The sequence below is a fragment of the Bubalus bubalis genome, chromosome 1 (assembly GCF_019923935.1).
Source record: "Bubalus bubalis isolate 160015118507 breed Murrah chromosome 1, NDDB_SH_1, whole genome shotgun sequence".
Taxonomy (NCBI): domain Eukaryota; kingdom Metazoa; phylum Chordata; class Mammalia; order Artiodactyla; family Bovidae; genus Bubalus; species Bubalus bubalis.
In genome coordinates this window covers 190,727,476-190,741,799 of record NC_059157.1, presented here as the reverse complement: position 1 = coordinate 190,741,799, position 14,324 = coordinate 190,727,476, and the positions used below count along the sequence as shown (strand labels likewise).

The following is a 14,324-nucleotide window of genomic DNA, read 5'->3' as shown; positions in this document are numbered from 1 at the left end:
TGCCATCAACTGTGGCTTCCTCATTCTCTCAGCTCTCAGCAACTAATTACAGGTTAATTGGCTGGCTTGATTTAGTTTCATCTCTCCATCTGCAGTAAAAAGTTTTATTTATGACTCCCGTTGTTTCAAAAAAAAAGGTTAGAAGCATAAGACAAGGGGACATGAAGGCCAGAAAGTCAAAGGGGACTGGGAGGGACGTTGCTTGACTTGCTTGGTGTTGTCAGCCTCTAAGCTCCTGGCTCGGCTTTCTCCCTGCTTGTCGGGAAGGGGCATCTGAGTTCTTCTCTTCTCCATAAGGCATCTGGGTCATAGCAGGATCACAGGAACTGCCCTTGGAAGTGTCCACGTTGGAAGCTAGAGATGCAGCCCTGGAGAGCTCAGGAAACTTCCCAGGTGCCCTGGGGCAGCCAGTCTTGACATTGGTTGTGTTTTTCACTTGGAAAAATGCACCTCAAGGTTGCGTTTTTCACTTGAATTTCTGCTGCTGTTCTACAGACCCTCCTTTCTCACTCAAGGTTAGGGTGGTACTGGTAACTTCAGACTTACTTGTTGTCTTTAGTGATAATGATTCACCCATTAGTTTCTGTGAGCCTATTATTGTTACATGACTTCCAGGCTTCCTCATGAGAAAGTACCACGCAGGGGCTGATTGAGACCCACATTGCCATCACTGCAGAGCAGCTCCTTTGGTGGCTTCAGGCAGACTCGGGTGCCTGCCCCACAGCCAGGATATTCATGGGTACAGGACAGAGCGAGCCTTCAACCCCGTGTTCCCTGACACCCCCCATTTCTCAGGAAGATGGAGGAGCAGGACCTGCCCTCGGGTCTTCCAGGAGTAGACAGGCACTGAACCGCCCTGAAGGTGGCCAGAAGACATAAGAAAATGAGCGGAGCTTCAGTGGCCTATAGGATAATAGTGAGTGGTCCACCCTGTGTAATCTGAGTCCTAGGAAATGGGGAGGAAGGGCAGGAGGCAGGCAGCAAAATATTTAAGTAACTGTGGCTGAAATTTTCCCAGATATGATACGTATAAGCTCAAATTCATGAAGCTCAACCAACATGTAGCAGGATAATCACAGACCAGAAAGCCCAAGCAAAACCCACTTCAAGGCTCATGATAATTGATGATGAAAACTAAGGATGAATATAGCTTAAAAGCAAGCAAAACAGGCAAGTTAGGCTTCCCTGGTATCTCAGTGGTAAAGAATCTACCTGCCAATGCAGGAGACACAGGTTTGATCCCTGATATAGGAAGATTCCACATGTCACAGAGCAACTAAGCCCGTGCACCACAACTATTGATCCTGTGCTCTAGAGTCCAGTTGATCCTGTGCTCTAGAGCCTGGAAGCTGCAACTGCTGAAGCCCATACTGTAGAGCCTGCAGGTCACACCCACCGAGCCCACATGCCCTAGAGCCCATGCTCCACAGTAAGAGAGGCCACTGCAATGAGAAGCTCGTGCACCGCTGCAACTAGAGAGTAGCCCTGGCTCGCTGCAACTAGAGAGTAGCCCTGGCTCACCACAACTAGAGAAAAGCCCGAAAAGCAACGAAGACCCAGCAGCGCCAAAAAATAAACCAGGCATTTTATGTATCAGCGAAGACAAGAATGAGAAATGACTTCTCAGGAGGAGAGCACAGTGAAATGACTTCTTCAAAATGTCAAAAGGAAAAAAAAAAAAAACAACCCTTAAATTCTGTATTCAAAGAAAATAGAAATGAAAGCAGAGTAGAACCTTGTCCTGATGAACCAGCACTGAAGGAATTGTCCAGCAGCCTTGCCTTTGAGACGTGTTAGGTTGTTTGGTGCAGGAAAAAGATGCTGGATGGAAACTGATCTCCAGAGAGTGAAAAGCACCAGGTGGTGTGTGCTAAGGATAGAAGACCTCCCTGCTTTGTGTAAAAGATTTTTTCTTTAAAATTAACTTTTAAAATAAAAAACAATAATGGTGTTTTTGACATAAGGAGAAGTAAAACACATGGCAACAATACCAGGATGTTAAAGGTGGAGGGAGGTTCCCACCTGTATATGAAGTGGTTTATTGCTTAAAGGTAGACTGATGAGCAAAAGAAACCTGCTGTCAACCCTATAGTAAGCCACTAAAAAAGAAACAGGTACAGCTAGTCAACTAAGAAAGTAGGTAAAACAGCTCAAAAGAAGATGAGAAGAAGAAAAATAACAGATGGGGCAAATAGAAAACAAGATAATAGACTTAAACCCAACTCTTATGCACTGAACTGTGGCCCTCTCTGCTCATATGATAGGCTTCTCAGGTAGCACTAGTGGTAAAGAATCTGCCTGCCAGCGCAGGAGATAGAAGACTCTGGTTTGATCCCTGGGTTGGGAACATCCCCTGGAGTGGAAAATGGCACATCCCTCCAGTATCCTTGCCTGTAAGATTCCATGGGCACAGGAGTCTGGTGGGTTGCAGTCCATGGGGTTGCAGGAGTCGACACGACTAAGAGACTGGGCTCAGTAGCATTCATATGATGCTGCACCTGGAGATGGGGCCTTCAGGAAGATAAGGTTAAATACGGTTGTAAGGGTAAGTCCCTGATTCAGAAGGACTGGTGTTCTTGAGAGAGAGATACTAAGAGCACACGCTGAGGAAAGACCGCATGGGGACCCAGGTGGGCAGTTGTCCGCATGCAATTGCCGTAGGAGCGTCCAGCCATGCTAATACCCTTGTCTTGGACCTCTAGCTTCCAGAACCCTGAGAAAATTAATTTCTGTTGTTTAAGTCACCCATACTGTGGTGTTTTGTTATGGCAGCCCCAAAACACTAGTAAGACATATACCACCAATTCAAATAATTGTACTAACTGTAAAGGCCTAAGCATTCTGGTTAAAAGGCAGGGATTGTCATGTTGGATGAAAAGCATGACACAGCTATATTGTCCATTAGAAATTTCTATTTTATTTTTATTTTTTGTAAAATTTATTTATTTAGCTTCATTGGGTCTTAGTTGTGGCATGCGGGATCTTTGTTGCTGCTGGCAGGCTCAATAGTTGCAGCCGTGGGCTCTCTAGTTTGTAGTGTGTGGGCTTAGTTGCTCTGTGGCATGTGAGATCTAAGTTCCCTAACCGGGATTGAACCCATGGCCACTGCATTGCAAGGTGGATTCTTAACCACTGAACCACCAGGGAAGTCTCCATAAGAAATTTTTAGTATAAAGATACAGGATAAAGGTGAAAGTTTAGAAAAAATGTGTAATGAAAATACAAATAAGAAAAAGTGCTATATTAGTATCAGTAGATTTCAGGAAAAGGAATAGTAACAGAAATAGAGACATTTACAAATGATAAAAATGTCAATTCAACAAGAAGGCTTAGCAATCTTATATGCACCTAATAATAGAGCTTCAAAGTACATGAAGCAAAAGCTGGTGGGACTACAGAGACAATTAGACAAATACACGATAGAAGTGGGAGATTGCAGTACTTGTCTCAGCAACTGTAGAAGAAACCTCCAACCAGCTTGAGTAACCGCATTTGTATAACAGCATTCTTTTCGGTGCTTATTCACTAAGATAGGCCATGTGCTGGGTCAGGAGACAAGTGTCAAGAAATTCAAAAGGATTGAAACTGCACAGAGTGTACTGTGACTGCTGTGGAGTTAAGTTAGACATCAGTAATAAAAAGCCTTAGAAAATCCCAAATATATGGAAATGAAACAATATGCTTCTAAATCATCTATAGGTAGGCTTTCCTAGTGGTTCAGTGGTTAAGAATCCACCTTGCAATGCAGGGGACACGGGTTCGATCCCTGGTCTGGGAAGATCCCACATGCCACTGGGCAGCAGCTTGAGTGCCACAGCTTCTGAAGCCTGTGCGCCTAGAGCTGGTGCTCTACATCAGGAGAAGCCACCTCAGTGAGAAGCCCAGACACTGCAATGAACAGAGTAGCCCCCAACTAGAGAGCTCTTGTGTAGCATCAAAGACCCAGCACAGCCAAAAATAAAGACATTAAAAAAATAAATCATCTATAATTAAAAGCCTTTGACTGTGTGGATCACAATAAACTGTGGAAAATTCTGAAAGAGATGGGAATACCAGACCACCTGATGTGCCTCTTGAGAAATGTGTATGCAGGTCAGGAAGCAACAGTTAGAACTGGACATGGAACAACAGACTGGTTCCAAATAGGAAAAGGAGTATGTCAAGGCTGTGTATTGTCACCCTGCTTATTTAACTTATATGCAGAGTACATCATGAGAAGCGCTAGACTGGAAGAAACACAAGCTGGAATCAAGATTGCCGGGAGAAGTATCAATAACCTCAGATATGCAGATGACACCACCCTTATGGCAGAAAGTGAAGAGGAACTAAAAAGCCTCTTGAGGAAAGTGGAAGTGGAGAGTGAAAAAGTTGGCTTAAAGCTCAACATTCAGAAAACGAAGATCATGGCATCCGGTCCCATCACTTCATGGGAAATAGATAGGGAAACAGTGGAAACAATGTCAGACTTTATTTTGGGGGGCTCCAAAATCACTGCAGATGGTGACTGCAGCCATGAAATTAAAAGACGCTTACTCCTTGGAAGAAAAGTTATGACCAACCTAGATAGCATATTCAAAGCAGAGACATTACTTTGCCAACAAAGGTCCGTCTAGTCAAGGCTATGGTTTTTCCTGTGGTCATGTATGGATGTGAGAGTTGGACTGTGAAGAAGGCTGAGCACTGAAGAATTGATGTTTTTGAACTGTGGTGTTGGAGAAGACTCTTGAGAGTCCCTTGGACTGCAAGGAGATCCAACCAGTCCATTCTGAAGGACATCAGCCCTGGGATTTCTTTGGAAGAAATGATGCTAAAGCTGAAACTCCAGTACTTTGGCCACCTCATGCGAAGAGTTGATTCATAGGAAAAGACTCTGATGCTGGGAGGGATTGGGGGCAGGAGGAGAAGGGGATGACAGAGGATGAGATGGTTGGATGGCATCACTGACTCGATGGACATGAGTCTGAGTGAACTCTGGGAGTTGGTGATGGACAGGGAGGCCTGGCGGGCTGCAATTCATGGGGTTGCAAAGAGTCGGACACGACTGAGCGACTGAACTGAACTGATAATTAAAAGCACAAGGGGAATTAGAAAATATTTCAAACCGAACAAAAATAAAAACATAACATCAAAATTTGTGGGTTGTCACTAATGCAGTGTTTAGAGAAATATTTACAGGCTTACATGTTTAGTGCTGAAAATTAGGTTTCCATCTTGCTGCTGCTGCTGCTAAGTTGCTTCAGTCGTGTCCGACTCTGTGCGACCCCATAGACGGCAGCCCAGCAGTTTCCCCCGTCCCTGGGATTCTCCAGCCAAGAACACTGGAGTGGGTTGCCATTTCCTTCTCCAATGCAGGAAAGTGAAAAGTGAAAGTGAAGTCGCTCAGTCGTGTCCGACTCTTAGCGACCCCAGGGACTGCAGCCCACCAGGCTCCTCCATCCATGGGATTTTCCAGGCAAGAGTACTGGAGTGGGGTGCCATTGCCTTCTCCAAGGTTTTCATCTTAAGAATCTTAAAACTAAAGTAAGTAGAAGGAAGGGAATACTGGACAGAAGAGTAGATGTCAGATGCTGCAGAAAACATACAAGAAGATCGATGAAACCAAAAGGTGATGCTTTGAGAGAAGTTAACAGGCCTCTAGCCTGACCAAGTTAAGAACTTGTATTGAGAATGCAAATGGTACATCAGTACAGATCCTGCAGAAGCAAGCCTGCACCCTTCTCCCTGGCTCACGTCGGTCCCACACTCTGCTTCCTGTACATGCTCCTGCAAAACCCATGGGCACTGTTGCTGCACTTTTACATTTGGCTTTTCTGCCTTGGCTGTACCTATTTGTGCTCAGAGGTGTGAGGCTTCAGAGAGGGTAGCAAGGAAATATGAACTGTGTGATGCCTGTATTCCACAGTGTAGATGATGTGGACAAATTCCTCAGAAGCCACAACTGTTGTCTAGATGGGAATGAGAAGAAGTGGAAACGTTAAGTGACTTTATTGATACTTAAAAAATTACATCAGAAACTTTCCCGGAAGAAAACTCTAGGCTCTCATGGCCTTGCTGGTGAATTTATCAAACATTTAAGAGAGAAATAGCAATCTAACACAGCATACAGAAAAGAGAGGAGGGAACCCTTTGCAACTCATTGTATAAGATCAGTATGACCTTGATAGTAAACAGGACATTACAAAAAAAGGAGATACAGATTAATTTCCCTCATGAAATATAGAAAATACTTAAAATATTAGCAAGCTGAATGTGATGTGTTAGAAGGGAATTGCATCATGACCAGGAAACTGGCAGGATGTCCCCAGGTCCATGGCTGAGAGGGTTTTCTTGGGGTGGGAAAGAAAATGGCATTTTAAATGTGAGGGGAGGGGCCAGCAGAATGGAGCTACTCATTCCCCCCTGCCTGATTCTCGAATCTGGTAGGGCACTGCCTCTAGCCTTCCTCAGTGGGCACCGTCTGTGTTTCCACTGTCCCATCTGCTCTGTCTCAGGATGAGAGGGATGGTTGGGATTTAGTCTCATTTCTCTGCAAGCCCCACCCAGGGCTCTGTCTTCCTGTGGTGACTTTGTACTAAGTTATTAGTCTGGGGGGAGTCGAAGCTGTGTTCTGCTGGGGGCTCCTCCCACCCCACCCCAGCCCTCACTGCCAGGGGGAGCCCTAGACGACAGCAGGAGGGGAGAGAGGACTCGATGTTCCTGTTGGGGCTCATGTCCTCAGGAGGAGCAGACCTCTCTGCTGCCCGTGGGGCCAGGAAACTGCTGACTTGGTGTGCCTCCCAGGTAGATAGTTGGGGGGCGGGGCTCTCGGAGGTCACACTGCTTGAGGACTGGAACCTGGGCAGGACTCTGCGTGGGGTTGTCTAGACGGCCCTGTGCCCTGGCTGGGGGTCCTCAGGTCCGATAGTCAGTGTCCCAGATGCTCAGTGCTGGCATTTAGTGTGGGGATGTGGACGTGCTGCCAGGAACCTGAGCACCAGGAGAGTGCAGTCAGCAGGTGACCTCCAACTGCCAGCCCCTGAGAGCCCACCAGAGTTCCATGGGCTGTGGGGGCCGTTGAGGGGCACTCCCCGGCCTGTCTCCCTTGTGCCCACGGCCTCCTCTTCCTCAGGCGTGCATCCTGGGGGTATGTCATCCACATCTGCAGGTCAGACAGCCCCAGCTCTGGGCCAGCCTGCATGCCTCCAGGACCCTGCAGGTGGCCTGCAGTTGGGGGGTGGCAGGGGAGGGGGTCCTTGAGTCACTCAATGAAGGCAGAGCTCCCCTCCCCCAGGCCTGCAGATACTCCTGCAGGCCAGATTTCTGGCTGTTCCTGGAACATTCCGGCCTCGGCCTGTGCTGTTCCCTTGCTGGGGACCCCACCCCGTGAGGTGCCCCATCCCCACCTCCTGTCCCCGCCCCTCTGCTCACCGTGGCCAAGACGCTGCCACTTTAAGGGCGACATCACAAGGCTGCGGAAGGCCGGTGGAATTCGGGGCTCTTGGCGTTTCTGGAGCACCCGCGGGCTCTGATTTTCCATCTCCATGGGGCCACGGGCCCACACGTGACAGAGAACTGGCCATGGCTGAGGGCAGCGAGCTGATGAACAGGCTCATGAGCGAGAACGCCGACCTCAAGAAGCAGGTGCGTCTTATGAAGGAGAACCAGATGCTGAAGCGGCTGCTGAGCGAGAGCTGCCAGGAGAGCTGTGGGCACGGGGGTCGTGACTTCCTCTTCCCCAAGGCGCCCGCCTACCCCGAGGCCTGCTCCCCAGGGAGCACAGGTGAGCCGGCTCTGGGAGATGGGTGGGCAGGCGGGTGACCCGCTTGGGCTAGTGGGGCTCTGTCCATGGTGGCCGCTGAGGTGCTGCCCCAGAGGCTTAAAGCAGGTCCACTGAGGCCAGCCCAGGGGACGGCGGGGCCAGGCCGTGCGACTCTGCTCTCCTGGGGGCTGGCCGGCCGGGCATGCTGAGCCCTTAGCCAGGGCAGCTGTGCCCACCATACTGGCTGGCAGCTGCACCGAGAGAGGCAAGGACCCTGTCTAGGAGAGAGATCTGTGGGTCACAGACAGGAAGCAAGCACGGCATGGTCATCCACCTCACCCCGTGGGAGCCCTTTCAGAGGCCGAGACACTTTCTATGAAGGTAGCTGGCTCTGCTTGAAAGTTTTTGTACGTGGGAAGTGTGACTTAGGGTGTGGTTGGCACCGTGACCTTGGTCTGAGTGGCTGGGATGTGGACCATGGGTCCTGTGACCAGGTGAGCTCCATGTTCCCAGAGGTGATGATCACTCACTGCCCAGCAGAGCAGGTGGAGTTCGTACCCCAGCCCTTGCCCTGGCAATGGCCGTGCCTGCCCTGGCAATGGCCGTTCCCGCCCTGGCAATGCCCACGCCCGCAGACCAGCTGTCTTCTCAGGATAAGTTGTTTGCCTGGAGTGAGTTGTTTTCCTCTGTTGAAGCTTATTTCAGAGCTGCTGCTGGTTCCCAGGGGGATGCTTGGCTGCTCTGGGACCCGCTCTAGGTGTGGTCACCTCCTGCGCTGAGCAAGCAGACCCTGTGAGCGAGCATGTCCTGGGGTGCGAGGGTCCCTCATGGCATCTCCACACCTTCAGCCTCGGGGTGGGCCTTGAGGAGGGAGCTCAGACAAGCAGGGTCCTTATGTGGGGGGATGGCAGGTAGAGGGGGGAGCAGCTGGAGGAGCCTGGGGCCCTGTCCTCAGCTCTGCCTGTGACCAAGACACACAATGTCCCCAGGTGACCATGGGTAGAGGGGGGCCTGTTTCTCGGTGCTGTGTCCCTGACATGACAGCCTGCAGAGCGTCCATGCCACCTCCTCAGCCTTCGAGGAATGCCTGCCTGGCAGTGGCTGCCTGAGGCACTTGTCCCCAAGGCCTTGTCTGCACTGTGACCATTGCCAACAATCACGTGCCTCGGCCTGCTCTGTGGCCCTTTGTCCTAAGAATTGAGCTTTGCTGAAGCACAAGCTAGAATCAAGATTGCCAGGAGAAATATCAATAACCTCAGATTTGCAGATGACACCACCCTTATGGCAGAAAGTGAAGAGGAACTAAAAAACCTCTTGATGAAAGTGAAAATGGAGAGTGAAAAAGTTGGCTTAAAGTTCAACATTCAGAAAACTAAGATCATGGCATCCGGTCCCATCACTTCATGGCAAATAGATGGGGAAACAGTGGAAACAATGACAGAATTTATTTTTGGGGGCTCCAAAATCACAGCAGATTGTGACTGTAGCCACGAAATTAAAAGATGGCTTGCTCCTTGGAAGAAAGGTTATGACCAACCTAGATAGCATATTCAAAAGCAGAGACATTACTTTGCCAACAAAGGTCCATCTAGTCAAAAAAAAAAAATCTAGTCAAAGTTTTTCCAGTGGTCATGTATGGATGTGAGAGTTGGACTATAAAGAAAGCTGAGCGCCGAAGAATTGATGCTTTTGAACTGTGGTATTGGAGAAGACTCTTGAGAGTCCCTTGGACTGCAAGGAGATCCAACCAGTCCCTCCTAAAGGAAATCAGTCTTGGGAGTTCATTGGAAAGACTGATGTTGAAGCTGAAACTCTGATACTTTGTCCACATGATGCAAAGAGCTGACTCATTTGAAAAGACCCTGATGCTGGGAAAGATTGAGGGCAGGAGGAGAAGGGGGCAACAGAGGATAAGATGGTTGGATGGCATCACTGACTCGATGGACATGAGGTTGAGTAAACTCTGGGAGTTGGTGAAGGACAGGGAGGCCTGGTGTGCTGCAGTCCATGGGGTCACAAGGAATTGGACACGACTGAGCGACTGAACTAAACCCTCATCCGTCTGTGTGATCGGTGGACTGGCCAGGCTGGAAGGTGGGCATTGGGTGAGGTGCAGGCCCTTGCTCAGGCTGCACTGTTCCCCGTCAGGGTACAAGTCAGGCCGTCTCTGGGGCATGGCCAGCATCCCACCCATGGGCAAGCCCAGATCCTTCTGGATGCGAGTCTTAGGAGGAGCCCCAGCCCCTGGCCTGCCCGAGGCCTCGAGCCTCCAAAGAAAGGCCTTTGAGCCCCTGTTACAGGTTGTGGGCTGATGGGCCCCTGCTATCTTCAGAGCCACCTCCGTCCCCAGAGTGCAACCTTGGCCTCGGGGCTGGACTTGGAGAACTGGAAGGAGTTCTCCAGTGGAGCTCGAGGTTTCAGATGGACGGGAACTGTGCACAGCAACGGCTCGGTGTTTGCTTTAGAAACTGGATGTGGTTTATCTATTTATTAATTTTGGCTGCAGGCCTCTCACTCCAGTGGCTTCTGTTGTTGTGGGGCACAGGCTCTAGGTGCACGGGCTCAGCGACTCTTGGACTCTGGAGCACAGGCTTCAGTAGTTGTGGTGCATGGGCTTAGTTGCTCCACGGCGTGGGATCTCTCTGGACCAGGGATGGAACTCGTGTCCCTGCATTGGCACTCGGATTCTTTGCCACCAGGCCACCAGGGAAGTTGCACAGGATGTGCTTTAAAAATCTGTCGTTCTCACTAAGCAAGATCACTTGGGGTGAGCGTGACTACTGCAGGCTCCTGGCCTCACTCCCAGCAGCAGCCGCTGTCCACGTCAACTCTGGCTTCTCTCTGAAGTTTTGGTGGCTGTTTGCATGTGTATCCCAGGATCCTCAGTTTATGTGGACAGGGTGGAGCCATTCTACACTGACTCCCCAGCCATCCATCTTCTGTCCTTGACCATTGGCCATCTCCTGGAGGGCTCGCTCACTGTTCCCTGTGGGTTCACCACCAGCCCTTAAGTCTGGTCCCCATGACAGGAGTGCTCCTCCATCTCCCAGCAGCCACGGGGCTTCACAGGTACCCCTGTGGCCTGCTGACAGGGGGCTGTCCAGGAATCCTTGGGTCAAAGGCCACGTGCAGCTCAAGTGTTGACATGGACACTGGGACCCTCTCCAAAGGCCTGCGGCCTCTCCACCTGCACCTTTCCCACAGCTGGTGCCACCTTCTGGGGCCACTTTGCACATGGTGCACATGTTCTGAGGGACAGGGTGGGGTGGGGGCCTTGGCCATCCCGGGCCCTCCCCTCCCAGGCCAGTTTCCTCCAGATCACCCTGGTGCCTGAGCCCCTGGCGTCTCAGAGCCTCCACGGTTGCCTGGACTCCTTGTCCTGCGTGGAGTGTCCAGTGATTTTAAGTAGTTTCTGAGTGTTCTCTCTGCCTCTTCCCTTTACCATCACGAGACAGCTGCTTCTGTATTGTCATAAATACATTCTAAATAGCTGTGTCATATTCCAGAATCAGATGAACCAGAATTTATGAACTCTCCTTATGTTTGAAATGACAGTTCTTTTCTCTTACCCTGAAGTAAGCGTTAGTTGCTCAGTCACGTCTGACTCTTGTGATCCCATGGACCATAACCCGTAAGGCTCCTCTGTCCATGGAATTCTCCAGGCAAGAATACTGGAGTGGGTTGTCATTTCCTTCTCCAACCCTGAAGTAAATACCACAGGAAAAGCATTTTCTATTCAGAGTTATTTCCTTAGGGTATGTTTCCCTAAAGGTAGAATCACTGGCTTGGAAGGCATGGTAATTACTTTCTCCTTTTCTTACATTTGCCCAGAGGGTGAAATCATCCCCTGCAGCTCTATTAAGCTGCTCTGACTCTGTTTCTTCAAGTCTCTTTAGCCATTTCTCACATATATCTTTCACATTAATTGGTTTATTCCTGGGGCACTTTATGTTACTTATTGCAGTCATGGATGGGATTTCTTTTTCCACTGTGTTTTCAGTTATCCCTGTTGCTGTGTTTTGGAAATCTGTTGATTTGTAAATATTTAGCCTATATCCAGGCCCCTTATGATATTTTGCTTACTTTATATTTTTATTTTTACTTTTGGCCACCAGGCATGCTGGTTCTTAGTTCCCCGATCAGGGGTTAAGCCCAGGCCCTGGGCTGTGAGAGCGTGGAGCCCTAACCACTAGATCACCAGAGTATTCACTATCCAGTCCCCTCCCTGAGCTATTTTGTTCTGCTAAGTTTTCCAGTTCTTTCTCCCATGTTTTCTGAGTTCTATAGCTGCTGTTACAGACTTTTAAATGGGGTTGGCAGCTCAGATGGGCTTCCCTGGTGGCTCAGTGGTAAAGAATCCACCTGCCAAGCAGGAGACAAGGCCTCAAGCCCTGATTCAGGAAGATCCCTGGAAAAGGGAATGGCAACCCACTCCAATATTCTTGCCTGGAGAATTCCCACGGACAGAGGAACCTGGCAGGCTACAGCCCATGGGGTCGCAAAGAGCTGGACACGTCTTAGCAACTGAACAACAATGGCAGCTCATACGCTCGTTTCTGTCTTTCTTCCTCACGAATCCCAGGACTTTTGGCCTTGACAGGCTCCACCGTCATCCTCTGGCGGTTGGTCGGCAATGGACGGCCCTGTCTGTCCAGGTACTGGGGGTTTGGGGGTGTAGGCTGGGTGCTGGGGAAAAGCCTTCTAGTCCTTATTTTTAAAGAACAACAACAACAAAATTGAAGAAAGGCTCATTTTGTTAAGATTTTATGACCTCACTTCTGTACTGGCCAAAGTGCCCTCGGCCGCGCCCCCACTGGCCTGTGGGGTCTTGTTCCGCTGTGTTGTTGAGAGACTGCCGGTTCTAGGCCTGAGCTGTTTGCTGCGGCATCTGTTTGGCTGGGGCTTTGCTCAGGATCTCTGGACTCTGTTTTCTCTGATTCCTATGTGAATCTGGGCTGCGGTTTTCTTTCTGTGGGTTGTCTTTTCAGGGATTTGATATCAGAGTTGTGACAATTTATAAGCTTGATAATCAAGCATCGTTTAATTTTTTCAGTGTTCAGCCTCATCCATATGATGCAGGGGTTGTGAATTGTTTGGGGACTTGAAAGAACTCATCCACCAACCACTCAGGCCTTCAGCCCTTTGCTCATAATTCTATAACTTCAAGGTTTTTCTTTTTTGCTTATTAATCTGTGCAGGTTTTCTACTTCTTATTGAGTCATTGAAAATAGCTTCCCAAGTGATATCTCCTTTATTAAAGTTTTCAAGTAATATTCAGTTGGATATAATCTTTTATAATTTAAACATTGTCTTCCTGGTCATTCTTATCTGGCTTTTCTCATTTTCAATTTTATTCTTTTGTTTTCTGTTTCTCTAAAGTAGCTTTCCACAGTTTCACTATCTTATTGGACTTTTCGTAGAACTATTTCAAGCTTATTTCTGCTGCTATTTTTATTATTCTCTAACTTGTGCTTTCTTCAAGAGTTCATTCCTATATGAATGTTTAATTTTTTGATGATGTTTTAGAAGTCATTAAAGAATTTAAGTTGCTGATTTCACTTTGCTGCTGCTGCTAAGTCGCTTCAGTCGTGTCCGACTCTGTGTGACCCCATAGACGGCAGCCCACCACATTCCCCCGTACCTGGGATTCTCCAGGCAAGAACACTGGAGTGGGTTGCCCTTTCCTTCTCCAATGCAGGAAAGTGAAAAGTGAAAGTGAAGTTGCTCAGTCATGTCCGACTCTTAGCGACCCCATGGATGGCAGCCCACCAGGCTCCTCCGTCCATGGGATTTTCCAGGCAAGAGTACTGGAGTGGGGAGCCATTGCCTTCTCCAATTTCACTTTAGATACAGTTTTAAATGTACTGATGTCAATATACCTAGTGTTCTGATTTTCATTATTTCTCAATAATCATTTTTCCTATTTTTATTTTCTCTTTAATCTTATCATTACTAAAGATAATTTTTTTTCCTAATATGTATATATTTTTTGGTCTTAGCTGTGGCACTTGGGCTTTCTAGTTGTGGAGTGGTCTGAGTCGTTCTGCAGTATGTGGGATCTTAGTTCACTGACTAGGGATTGAACCCACAGCCCTTGCATTGCAAGGTGAGTTCTTAACCACTGGACCACTGGGGAAGTCCTGAGAATTCTTTTAATTATGAGGAGATGGGGTTTTCTATTGACTCTGATTCATTTATAGTTTTATTATAATGTGGCTTGAAAGTTTTGACTGAGGATTAAAAAAATTGTTTTATGTTTAACAGAACTTTTTTAAGGCTTGGGAATAACAGGAGGGAATTTCAATTCACTAAATAGAAACTAAAAGTGAAGTGCAAACACACCTGACCACACAACAATCCCTTTAAAATTAGGTCACAGATATGGCTCTTCCCCAAGCCCATGAGTAGAGTTTTCCCAGCCCCTGCCCATGGCTGGGATGGCCTACCTCCCCTGGGAATATGTGAGTCCTGAGCAAAGGGGACCAGGCTCCTGGGACTCAGCCAGAAGAAGCACTGGGGGCCCTTGCTGCCTCACTGCTGTGACTTCCTGACAGTTCCTGCACCGTGTGTCTGGCAGGGGACATAC

At 48.6% G+C, this 14,324-nt stretch overlaps 1 protein-coding gene across 1 annotated transcript in view; it reads left to right on the top strand.

Annotated features, from left to right (window-relative positions):
• The first annotated feature begins 5,369 nt into the window (after positions 1 to 5,369).
• SPATC1L (spermatogenesis and centriole associated 1 like) overlaps positions 5,370 to 14,324 on the top strand; it is a 17,980-nt gene continuing 9,025 nt past the window's right edge. The window contains exon 1 of the mRNA XM_006047044.4: positions 5,370 to 7,759. Coding sequence (XP_006047106.1) covers positions 7,558 to 7,759 — 202 coding nt within the window. The 5' untranslated portion in view covers positions 5,370 to 7,557. The remainder of the gene's footprint in view (positions 7,760 to 14,324) is intronic.